Source organism: Mastigoproctus giganteus, chromosome 10 (assembly GCF_048544385.1).
Source record: "Mastigoproctus giganteus isolate SK-2022 chromosome 10, ASM4854438v1, whole genome shotgun sequence".
Taxonomy (NCBI): domain Eukaryota; kingdom Metazoa; phylum Arthropoda; class Arachnida; order Uropygi; family Thelyphonidae; genus Mastigoproctus; species Mastigoproctus giganteus.
This window is the reverse complement of record NC_143584.1, coordinates 134,995,486-135,007,655: the sequence shown is the minus strand read 5'-3', so window position 1 is coordinate 135,007,655 and position 12,170 is coordinate 134,995,486. Positions and strand designations below refer to the sequence as shown.

At 36.5% G+C, this 12,170-nt stretch overlaps 1 protein-coding gene across 2 annotated transcripts in view; it reads left to right on the top strand.

Moving 5' to 3' along the window:
- The window catches only part of prd1 (pleckstrin homology domain-containing protein pruning defect 1), a 218,090-nt gene that overhangs the window by 120,379 nt on the left and 85,541 nt on the right, over nucleotides 1–12,170 (top strand). For both annotated transcript variants that reach the window (XM_090382672.1, XM_090382670.1), the window contains exon 9: nucleotides 9,727–9,818. In XM_090382672.1, coding sequence (XP_090238798.1) covers nucleotides 9,727–9,818 — 92 coding nt within the window. The remainder of the gene's footprint in view (nucleotides 1–9,726; nucleotides 9,819–12,170) is intronic.

Here is a 12,170-nt window from a genome sequence, read left to right as displayed (position 1 = left end):
TGAGAAAACACTTCAGAGAACAAATGATGATATTGAAGAACATCTTTTAATAGAAGATCAGCAGTATAAGTTTTATCACATGCTTCTTGATCTGAAGACAATGGGTGAGAACCCTTCATTACCTCATCCTCCTTATGTACATCAGACTTCTGCAGTTCCAGTCCTCAGTCGAGATGCTGAAGAATTTGTTCCAGCAAAAAATGCAAAAATACCTGCACAATCTTCAAAACCTAGCTCTCGCTATCTTTCAGGAACGCAATTGAGTTGTGTTGTTGACCCAAACATAAACACAATCCCACTGCAATGAATAAACAACAGAAACCTGACAGTTTGTGCACTGTCAAAACGATCCTTTTGATCTCAATTCTAAAGTGCCTATTAATTGAAGCTTGTCTACAAGTACCCTAAGTTTCAAGTTTCTCTGCAAAAACAACAGTTAGCATAATAGGAACAACAAATATGTAATCTTGTGTTAAAATAAGAAGTAAAAGTAGTTCAAGGTATAATATAAATAATATTTTTTGTTAGAATGCTAGGTTCCAGTACTACCTCCCAACAGATGGACCAGCTATTTTTAGAGCTTGAAATACTAGGTACAGCTTTCAAAATTAAAAACCAAACTCTTATATGCATCCTTCAGAATTAGCTAAAGAACTGTTACAACGATATCTAAACCCTGATATCTGGCCGAGTTGTTTATTCGTTATTCCATATTATGGAGCTATTGGAGGCACAGTTGCCAACCTAATGAAAAGCTACCATTTAAATCTCAATCTAAAAAATGCCTTTCCTGGTTTGCATCGTAGTCCATCATTCAACCTGCCACTTGATACATCTGTTTGCAAACATCTTTTTGACACATATGTGCATCTCAACATTTTTCTTCAAAATGTAAGCACATAAAAACATAAACTGCTTATGCTTATTGCATTATTAATAGAAGAATCTCATGACATCATATGTTTAGTTGCACTGTATATGCAGAAACCTCTACAGGATGTCCTCCTACAGGATTTCTTTACTTATATGAACTCTAAAAGGAAGGGGATGAATCTGATTAGTCCACTTGATATTGATGATTCGACTGTTGATGATCCTGCTCAGATAGCAAACAAACTGAATGAGTATTTTGCATCTACATTCACACATGAAGAGTTATTAAGGTTTGAAAATGCCAGAAGGTTATCAAATTGTAGCAGGGTGCTTAATGATTTTGTAATAACTGAGAGCAAAGTGGAGGAGAAATTGTTGAGGTTAAACATAAGAAAGGCACCTGGGGTGGATGGGACTATCCGGTTATATTAAAGGAGGCAGCAAAGCAACTAAGCAAACCTTTAGCCATAATTATGAGAGCATCCTGGGACTCAGGGGAGATCCCCATGGACTAGAGATGTGCAAATGTATCCCCAATTCGCAAAGAGGGATCGAAGGGTGACATGAGTAATTACAGACCAGTTAGTTTAACTTCTGTTCCGGGTAAAATAATGGAGTCACTGGTTAAAGATGCATTGCAGGATCATTTGCAGCAATAATTCAGACAAGACTGCAGCAATAATTCAGACACAGCATGGGTTTGTTAAGGGAAAGTCTTGTCTGACAAATTTAATAGGATATTATGATGTGGTTACAAAGGAACTGGATGCAAAAAATAATTTTGATATCGTATATTTGGATTTCAGGAAAGCTTTTGACACTGTTGCACATGGAAGACTATTGTACAAATTGGAGCCGAATGGTATTAAGGGTAAGTTGCTACAATGGATCGGTGCCTCCATAGCCAGGTGGGCAGGAGCAGCAGTGCGTAGCACACGCTTCTTGATTAGACAGGGGTTCGAGCCTGTGCCCACCAAATACGGAGGCTGTGGAAAGGTCAGGGAATGACCACCGCATATCCCCGGAGCAATATGGCCTTAGTTGCTAATGCTCCTAAAAATCAAATAACAACAGCTACAATGGATAAAAGGATGGTTGAGTGGGAGAAGACAGAGGGTGGTAATTAATGGGTGCTGGTCTTCGTGGACTAATGTTATTAGTGGAGTCCCACAGGGTTCAGTGTTGGGTCCAGTGTTGTTTTGTTTATTTATCAATGATATTGATGAAGGTATATCAAGCTTAGTGTCTGAGTTTGCAGATGATACAAAGGTTGGCAGGGTTGTTAATGACAGTAATGGCAGTGTGCTACTGCAACAGGATCTAGATAATTTGGGCAGATGGTCTAAGAAGTGGCAACTGAAGTTTAACCTTGACAAATGCAAAGTACTGCATATGGGTAGAAGTAACTCCAGAGAAACATACCAACTGTGTGGTACTACACTTAAGGTGGTAGAAAATGAAAAAGACCTGAGAGTAATTGTGCAGTCAGATATGAAGCTTTCTGAGCAATGCAGACAGGCTGCCAGGGCAGGTCATGGGGTTTTGTCAATGATATATAGGAATTTTGCTAGCAGGGAAAAGGAGGTGATTGTCCCTCTGTATAAGGCAATGGTCAGGCCACGCCTTGAGTACTGCGTACAGGTCTGGAGGCCTCATTTTAGAAAGGATGTAGATTTTCTTGAGCATGTACAGAGAAGGGCAGCAAGATTGGTGAGGGGGAGTGAAGAGATCCTCTTACCAAGAGAGGCTTAAGTTCTGCAAATTGCAGTGGCTGGAGACTAGGCACCTGCATGGTGCCTAGTTTTGAGGTGTATAAGGCCTTGAATGGGTTGAGCAAGCTGAATTCTGATGGGATCCTTCCACTTGTTCAGATTATGAACCTAAGGGGACATAAATTCAAATTAAGAAAAGACAGATGTAGAATATATGTGTAGAAATTTGCCTTTAGCCAATGGTTGGTTAATTGCTGGAACAAACTTCTATCTGTTATTGTGGAAGTTGATAGGTTAAATAAATTTAAGGAGGAACTGGACAGGCATTTGGAGGGAATTGTGTGATTTTTTTTTTGGCTAATGCTGCATACGCTCATACACTTGCTTGCTTGCATCACATGCCACTACTACTACTACTGCCGAAAAATCTCAACTACACACCATATATGATATCAAGGATTAATCTAAGTTATTTTAAAATCTGATCTGATAGTTATGAACACCTATGACTCTAGTACCTATAGCTTTGAAGGAATTTCTCTGTTAATCCAATTTAAAGATTCACTGCTACAAATTTATAATATTTATATTCCACCTGGACCTATGGATGACATCATTAATTAAATGATAACCTGCGTCACTACTGTTCATAAGCCTCGAACCCAACATAATTATAATGGGAAACTTTAACGCCCCCCACCCAAATATAATTTACAAATGAAGTTGATGTTCGAATCCTTGTTAGTTCTAGGAGCTAAAAAAAATCAACTTTACTTTTACCAGAGGAAATCAAGCATTTGACTTTGTTTATTCTGATCTTCCACTCCAAGAAAAACTGAGCAGCAACATTACATTTAAATCTGTTTGCAGAAGTATAGAGCTTCAAGCATCAATCTACTGCAGCGAGTTTCACCCCATTCCATAAATCACCAAAAGAATATCATCTATAAAATTCCTTCAGAAATAAGTTTTTGCAGCTCTCAAAATATTAGCCATTGAATTCTCCCAGAAATATCCCTACACAGGATGCCACTATTCTTCTAATAAAATGGCTGAACAGAGTAGGCATCCCAGTGTATAAGAATATCTTTTCATTCCAAACCTTGGTTCAAATTCCCTCTAAAACCATACTTCAAAGTTAAGCAAAAATACCACAGACAATAGAAAAAATATGGCACTTGATCAGCATAAAATATAAAAAAGCAGAGCATTATTTCAACTAAAAAAAATTCAGTCATACAGAAATTATTTAATGTTCAGGAATTATTTAATTTAATAAAACACAATAAAAGAGCACTTTCTACAAAAATAAGAGCCATCTTACAGCATGATCAAATTGTAGAATGGATAAAGTGCAATATGGAAACAAGCTATTCTGTCATCTGTGCTGAAGGTGCATATGCAGCACAGATTTCAAAGATTAAATTCTTACAAGCAAGCAGATCAATGGGTGCCTCCGTAGCTAGGTGGGAAGGAGCAGCAGTGCGTAGCACACGCTTCTTGATTAGACCAGGGTTCAAGCCCGTCACCACCAAATACGGAGGATTCGGAAAGGTCAGGGAATGACCACAGCATATTCCTGGAGCAATATGGCCTTAGTTGCTAATGCTCCTAAAAACCAAATAACAAACAACAACAAACAAGCAGATCAAATGCCTCCTAGTCAAGCCCTACTGATTAACCAACTTGTGAACAAGGATAGAGTACAGCAGATAATTACCAATTATGTCTTGGCAGTAGTGAAGTCCCTGATGGTATCTCTAGTTTTATTATTAAATTGTCTAGTGAAAATCATTACCAAATGTGCATTTCCCTGCCATTCCTTCCAAGACAGTGAAAAACTTTCGGGATTACTCTGATTCCTGAAAAAAGCTAACAGTAATAACCATACAAGCTATCGATCAACTACTGTTTCCTTAGTAATAACTAAAATTATTGATAAAATCATGCTATCTTACCTTCAAGATACAATCTTGGCTAATACACTTGTCAACATGAATTTTGGTCCTACAGGGTGCTCTGCAACTACAACAAGCTTAGCTGATACTGGTGTGCGCATCCAAACTGCATTTCAAGATGAGGCACAATGCGATGTCTTTTATTTAGACATCAAAGGTGCTTTCAACAACTTAGATCGCAGGAAAGCTGTTGAGATACTAAAAAATCATTTTCTCATTGATACAGTGGTAATCTATCTACAGTACAGCTTAAATCACAGATATCTCCTCTTTCCCAATGATATTCTCATCACAATCACAATAGGTATTCTGCAAGAAGGTGTACTCTCCATTACTGTAATTTCAGCACTTCTACAACCACTTCTGCAAGCAAATCTAAATCTTCTGGCGTATATGCCATTGATTTGAAACAATTTATTATTTCAAAAGCCTGTAATGATATTTGCAAAGTTAGCCATAATGCAAATTTACGGATGTATATAATCATTAAGTATCTGAAAGAACTCAATCTCGTTATCAATGCAAACAAATCTGCTTAGATAACTTATTCCTTACAGAAACAACCAAACCACATAGAAATAAAAATTGCAGATGTCTCAATTCCAAACGTATATGCCCACAAAGACCTAGGAGCAGTTTTTCACAAAAATCTTTTTTTTTTTTTTTTTTAATTCACTAGTTACATTGCTCAAAACATTCGGAAAGCAAAATGGCTGATCAAACAGGAAACAGCAGTGATCCGAGATAAAAAAAAAAAAAAAACAGTCATAAATCATGTCCAAAGATGCATTTTTCCCATACTTTTAAACCCACAGCTGGGGCGTTGCCCAATCTATAAATACTAACGACCAAGCAGCTGTCGCGCTGCACAGAAAACAAATGGACATGATTGGACCTTCAACCCTGATGAAAATCCTTCTCAACTGACACACGAACGGGACTCAGTCCCATGAGCGACTCTCACCAAAAGATGAAGAAGAACCTGCACAGTCGTTGTACGAACCTGACAAGAAAGCCTGAGAGAATTCCATTAGCCCTGGATGGTAGGCCACTGATGATAGACGACCACTTTGCAGCCACAAGCGTTCACGCCCTATTGGCGTTCTGGGTCAGCTCCCTTGTCTGGCCCACTATTACTCCCCTTCCCTGGTGGGGGAGGGAGACGGCTTGCCATCTCCTTAACCCCCACCACCCTTCTCTTCTTTCTGGTGCATGCCCCACTGCAAGCTGGAGCTACCTTCCCTATCGGCTCCTTTTCTGACTATATCCCCCCAATCTTCAGCCTCCCTCCCCCCACTCTAACTATACGCAAGCGAAAGTCCCACACAATCCAAATTTAACCATCAAAATAAATTTCGCCCAAAACTCTCGGCTTCTCATTCTAGTGCCTTCACCACGCGAACTGTATGCATATGCATTTTTGTATGTCGCATATGTGCTTTTTTTTTTTTTTTTTTTTTTTTTTTAGGTCCTAGCCACTGAAATCTAAGGAAATTAGGTGGCAGGACCTGCCAGAGTAAATAATTATAATGCTGGTGTACCTGTTCTGCCTCCACGGGGCTAAAGTGGGGCAACGTTGGGCCTCAGTAGGGGTCCAGCAGCTAAATGACCAGATGAACAACGGTACACGACACTACACATGTACAATATCCATACACTTTTAAATCTCTGGCATTTCCAGCAAACTGGCACACCCATCACAATGTAAACAACACGGAGATGGGGGAAACCCCTGGTGCCGTATGACCCTAAATACACTTTACACTGTCAATGTGCTTCTGAAATCTGGTCTGGAGCCCCTCAAGTTACAGTCAAGAAATTCCTTGCCCTAGAGTATTGGGTTCCAAGATGGCTTAATAGCAAACATGGCATTCCCCATACAATATCCAGGCAGAGTTTAATGAAAACTTAAACATAAAGCCTCTGCAACAGGTCATTACCGAGTCTAGAGCCTTGCTTTTTGCAAAGTTGATTACTTCTGCAAGAGATTCACCAAATATAGCCAATGTAATGTCAACAGTTCCCAATAGAGAGAATTCAAGAAACCAACAACAATCCAAACCTAACCTCTCCAGACTCAAGCAAATGGACAGAATGTTTCTGAATATACCCCTTCATTTCATAAATATTCACAACCTTGATTGCCAGAGATTTCTCAATTCTCAAGCCTAAAAGAGCAAGATTTCCAATCAGATGAAAAGTAATACAAACAGCAGCCTGCCTTCAACCAAGTAATTAGCAACTGAATGCCTAATGGACTGTACTGCAACTGTCTTATTTTGTTAATACATAAATGTAATTCATATTCATTGTTTTATGTATATATGAATATTGTTATCCATATTGATTATTTACTATTTTATTTCCTCTATACTAAATTATCTGACCCTTAACCATGTGCATAAGGATTTGTCATAATATGCAATAAATGAATATTTATATATTAAAATTTTGCCATTAATCCCAATATGCTCCAGTTTATATAATAGCCTTCGTGGGGAAACTGTATCAAAAGCTTTACGGAAGTCAAGATAAGTAACGTCAAAAATTGTTTCTCACATCTAACAAATCTCTGAATTTGTCACAATTAACTAGATTGGTCAGGTAAGATTCCCCCCCTCACGAATCCATGTTCAATCTGTTTATTCCTGTTGAGATGGTCTGTATTGTATCCTTAATCAGGGACTCCATGATCTTACCTACCATTGTAGTTAAACTCACTGGTCTTCCCATTATGTCTCTGGTACCTCCGTTGTGTATTATGGGTTTATCCCTTTACCACATGTAATCTTGCACCACAGACTCTCTGTTCAACTGAACTTGATCTGATTCAGGTTAAGTCTAATCGCTTTGAGAGAGCTTTTGAAAGAAGGAAGGAAGGATTGATCCCTGAACTGCACTATTGGCTAAGTGGGAACAGTACCTTGCCTTTACTTTTGATACTATTAAATCAAATCCCTACACTACCTTAGCTTTGTTTTTTCTTCTTCTGTTTTCAACAATTCTAATTTTGTAATCAAATAATTTGCATATAATCGTTCATTTTACATTTCACAACTACTTTGCGTGCAATCAGTTGTATTTCAATTATCGAAATAATTGATTATTGATCATTCGATTGTGCCCATCACTAGTGTACACTAAGCAGCAGAGCAGATGGCTATCTCAGTAGTCAATATCAAATGAGCATGAAAAATTCCAACTTCTGCTATATCTGTTTTTAGCAATGTCAGTACTTCAGCAGTTGATAGCTGTTGCATATCATGTCAACACATGTGAAGCTACTCTTGGGTTATACCATATAAAGATATGGCAGGCACATTAAGATGACCATCAAATATTAAATTTACAAAATTAATTTTTATCAAAACACTATTCTAAATTTTTATTAAAAATTTCAAAAATAATGCCTGTTGTTTTATAAATTATAAAGCACAATACATAGTGCAATAAAATGTTAATTAAATATTTCACAAACATTGGTTTATAACTGCAGAAAGTTGTATCTTTCTGTTTCTTACAGATATAAAGATATGGCTTCAAAGAAGAGACATCTACTTTTGACAGTGGGTAGTGGTCAGATTTCGTTTTAAATGTGGTGAAACTATAGCCACTCCAATTGATGAAAATCTGATAAAAATCTATGAAAAGGACACTGTTTACATTAGCAATGTTAGAAGATGACATTTGCACTTTAAAGCCAGAGCTATTAATATTGAGGATCAACCAAGAAGTGGTAGAGCACAATGTATGTGCAGTAGTGAAATTGAAGTTATTGTGGCCCCAAATGAAGACCAGACAATAAAAACAACATATGATTTAATGGAGAGCTTCAGTGTTCTTTTCAGAAAGTACATGCCCATCATGGTAAATGGTGATAAGATATATTTATTTTTCATTGTAGTTCTCCAACCAAATGTCAGGCCATGGAATAGAGCATGCAGATTCTCATCTGCCCAGTGTGAATGTTGTGAAAATTCATCATGCCATTTCTTTGAAGTTAGCCCATCAAAAAACAACACAGAAAGTAGAAAAGGGATTGAGGGCACACTGTTATAAGTGCCAAGTATAAGAAGTTTCTTGTGGTGGAAAATCAGCTTCAGTAAGGTCTTGTAATCTTTGAATATTATATGGACAAGTCTGTTGTTTCCATAAAATTCTTTGCACAGTTGCATGTTCCTTGCCCTCTGCTGCTGATATTCACATGGTTGCTGCCATCACGATTTTCCTTCACATGATTCAGGACCTGCTCCTCCAGCATAACAGTTCTGGATTTGATTGCTCTATACCATCTGAAACTCACTTGTTGAATTATCTTGTATCTCCAAGATGCTCATCTATTCTGTGACACAAAAAAACTTTTTTTTTTTTTTTTTTTGAGAATTTAAGCAATAAAATGACATGACACTGACATTACAATATTTATTTTAGAATTATTAATAAAATTATTTAATAAAATTATTTAATAAATATTTTTTGGCCCCAGGGGAAATTTTTTCTTAAACTAGCTTGGAAGTCAATATGTTAAGAAGGAATTACTCAGTTTTTATAGAATTTGATTGCAGTTTCCCTGTGTTTACTTGCAGTTCTAAATGATGGTAAGTTAAAACTATATATCTAGACACTTGTAGTTTTGTGTAAAATCACACGTGGTGTTCACATGTGTGAGTTTACACATGTCAAGCACCCACTCTGCCAAATTCACACCACAAGTGTGACTCTAACAGAATGGGTGCTAGTGCAGTGTTTCTTCAAAATTTGAGTTTATACTCGCACATTTCTTTGAATGGTGATCGTTAAGTATATGCACAAAATTATGAGAGGATACGAGGCTGCCATAAACTGCTACAACAAAGCCTCTGGCTTTCTGACACTGTATGGCCAATATCAGTATTAAATTTAATATTCATGGTTATTTTCAAGTATCATCACAACTATTTGCTAAATGAAATATTATGTGGGGTGCACTTATACTTTCAAGGGCAAGAAGTTGGATTTAAAGGGTGTCACCTTACATATTGGAAAACCAAGGTTTTTTGTTTTCACATAGCTGCTAAGAACTACGCCTGACTTGACATTTGAGGGTATTTTGATTCTGATTGTCCCCATATTGATATTTGTATTGTAAAAATATGCCCATAAATTATTGCTTAATATTTAGAGAACTATTTTGTTTATTCTAGGTTAGCCTTAATTATCAAAGTTTTACGATCTTCTCTAAAGGACGTAATATAAATCCATGTGCCATTTGTACTGGCAGTGAACTCTTGACAAGGTAACTTGTGATCCTTTTGGCTTGTTGTTAATGTCATAAATAACACTGACCAACACAATTTTCACCACCAAGAATTTAAATGCTGTTTTTAACCAGTTTTTATGTGTAGATTTTGAAAATCACCATGATAGTTTCACATCATGTCACAATTATTAAATATACAGGGAGTTACGTTTTACCAAAATATGCCAATTTCATGTAAACATACCAGTAATGTATGAAATACTGATTTATTTTAACAGATAAAAGCTAATTCTCTTAATTTTAGCAATTGATTCTAGCTTCAGTTTTCTTGTGATAAACATAATCAGACCTCTAACTATGGTGTGTGCTCTTCAAAACAATTTGAAGAGCACACACTTAGTGTTTTTGGTGAGGATTTTTGTAGGCTGTGCCAAAGTTTTTCAAGTATTAACTGATCGTAACATGTTCTCCAGGTTGTAAATCTATCCTCCAAACCTAAACAACCTATCGAGAGCAGAGGGTGTGCCCTCGTACTCTCGAGGACTCTCCTACCACTTCACAAGATGTCAACTATCAGCCAGTAAGTTCAGGTAGTGAGGTACATTTAATCAAACAAGATGAGTTGAATGATTTGATTTGAGACTTAAATTTGCCAAAAGAACAAGCCGAACTGTTAGGTTCTAGGTTACATCGTGGAATATACTCGCAGCAGGAACGAAGATTTCAGTGTTTTGAAAAGGACATGAAATGTTTTTCATGTCCTTTTCAGATGAATGGAGTTTATTCATAGATGCCTCAAAATTAAGTTTAAAAACAGTTTTGCTTCATAATGGCAACAAATTTCCATCAGTTCCTGTGTTTCATTCAGTGGGATGTAAAGAAAGTCATGAAAGCATGTCTAAGGTTCTACGTGCTATAAAATACCAGGATTATGGTTGGAACATATGCAGTGATCATAAGGTTATTGGTTTGCAGGGGGATTTCACAAAATATTGTTGTGTTTTATGTTTCTGGGACAGCCGTGACAGAAGAACATTATGTTGAGCAGCATTGGGACAAGCGGGATGAATTCATACCAGGACAATGTAATGTAAAATATATTCCTTTAGTGCAGTCAAACTGGACGGATCTCAAGGGTAACGACCTAGGCAATGGATATAGGACTACGATTAAGGAACTTAAAGTAGCAACTTGGAACATTAGGGGAATAAATCACAAATTAGATGAATTGGCCACGGAACTAGAAAATAGAAATATTGACATAGCAGTCATTACCGAAACAAAAAAGAAGAACAAAGGATCCAAAGAAATAGGTAACTTCATGATGATATACTCCGGCATACCAAGTGAAATGTGGGCATCATCGGGAGTTGCTGTTATAATTAAGAAAGAATGGGAAAACAAAATATTAGACTGCTCTTGGATATCACCCAGAATATTGAAATTAAGACTAAAAATTCTATCTTATACAATAAAAATCATTGGCATCTATGCACCAGTAGAAGGCAACATTGATGAAACCACAGAATTTTATGACGAATTACAACAGATCATAGACAAAACTAACAAAAACGAGTATCTCATACTAGCAGGAGATTTTAATGCAAGGGTTGGTGCTCAATCAGTAGACAAATGTTTAGGATCAGAAGGTGAACCCGTGGTCAACAATAATGGAAGATGCCTGATAGACTTCTGCATTTTTAATAAACTTAAAATTACAAATACTTTTTTCAGACACAAGAATATCCATAAATTCACATGGGAAACAAGAAATGCAGTCTTATAATAGATTTTATTATCATTAATGAAAATTTAAATGACAAAATTAGAGACACTAGAGCAACGGTGGGCAAATGCGGCTCTCAGAGCCGCATGCGGCTCTTCGTTGAGTTAAGTGCGGCTCCCATTGAAAATTTAAATCCGTTTTTTTTTATTATTTCAGAAATTTTTTCAGTGAATCTTGTTAAATTATAAAAATATAATTAAGTAACTAATATTTTGTTATACGGATTTTATGTTGTGTTTATTTTTTTTTTTGTCTAGATATCTTGCTATTTTTATTTTGATTATAAATAAATCCGTGCGCATTTACACTGCTGGCGCCATCAGTGGACTTGTGCGTAAAAAGTTACGAGTGTGATTTTTCCGCTCCGTAAATTAATTTAATTATTTTGTTTCAATTTCAGACTTTGGAATTAAAGTTATTTAAATTTTTGATAACATGACCTCAGAAAATATCAAAAAACGAAAATACGAACAAGAAAATAGAATCTTTTAAGAAGAGTGGGTAGAAAATTTTGCTTTTATTGACAATAATGGAAAGTCGTTGTGTCTTATTTGTAAAGTTACAATTGCAAACTACAAAGTAAGCAATTTACGTCGACATTA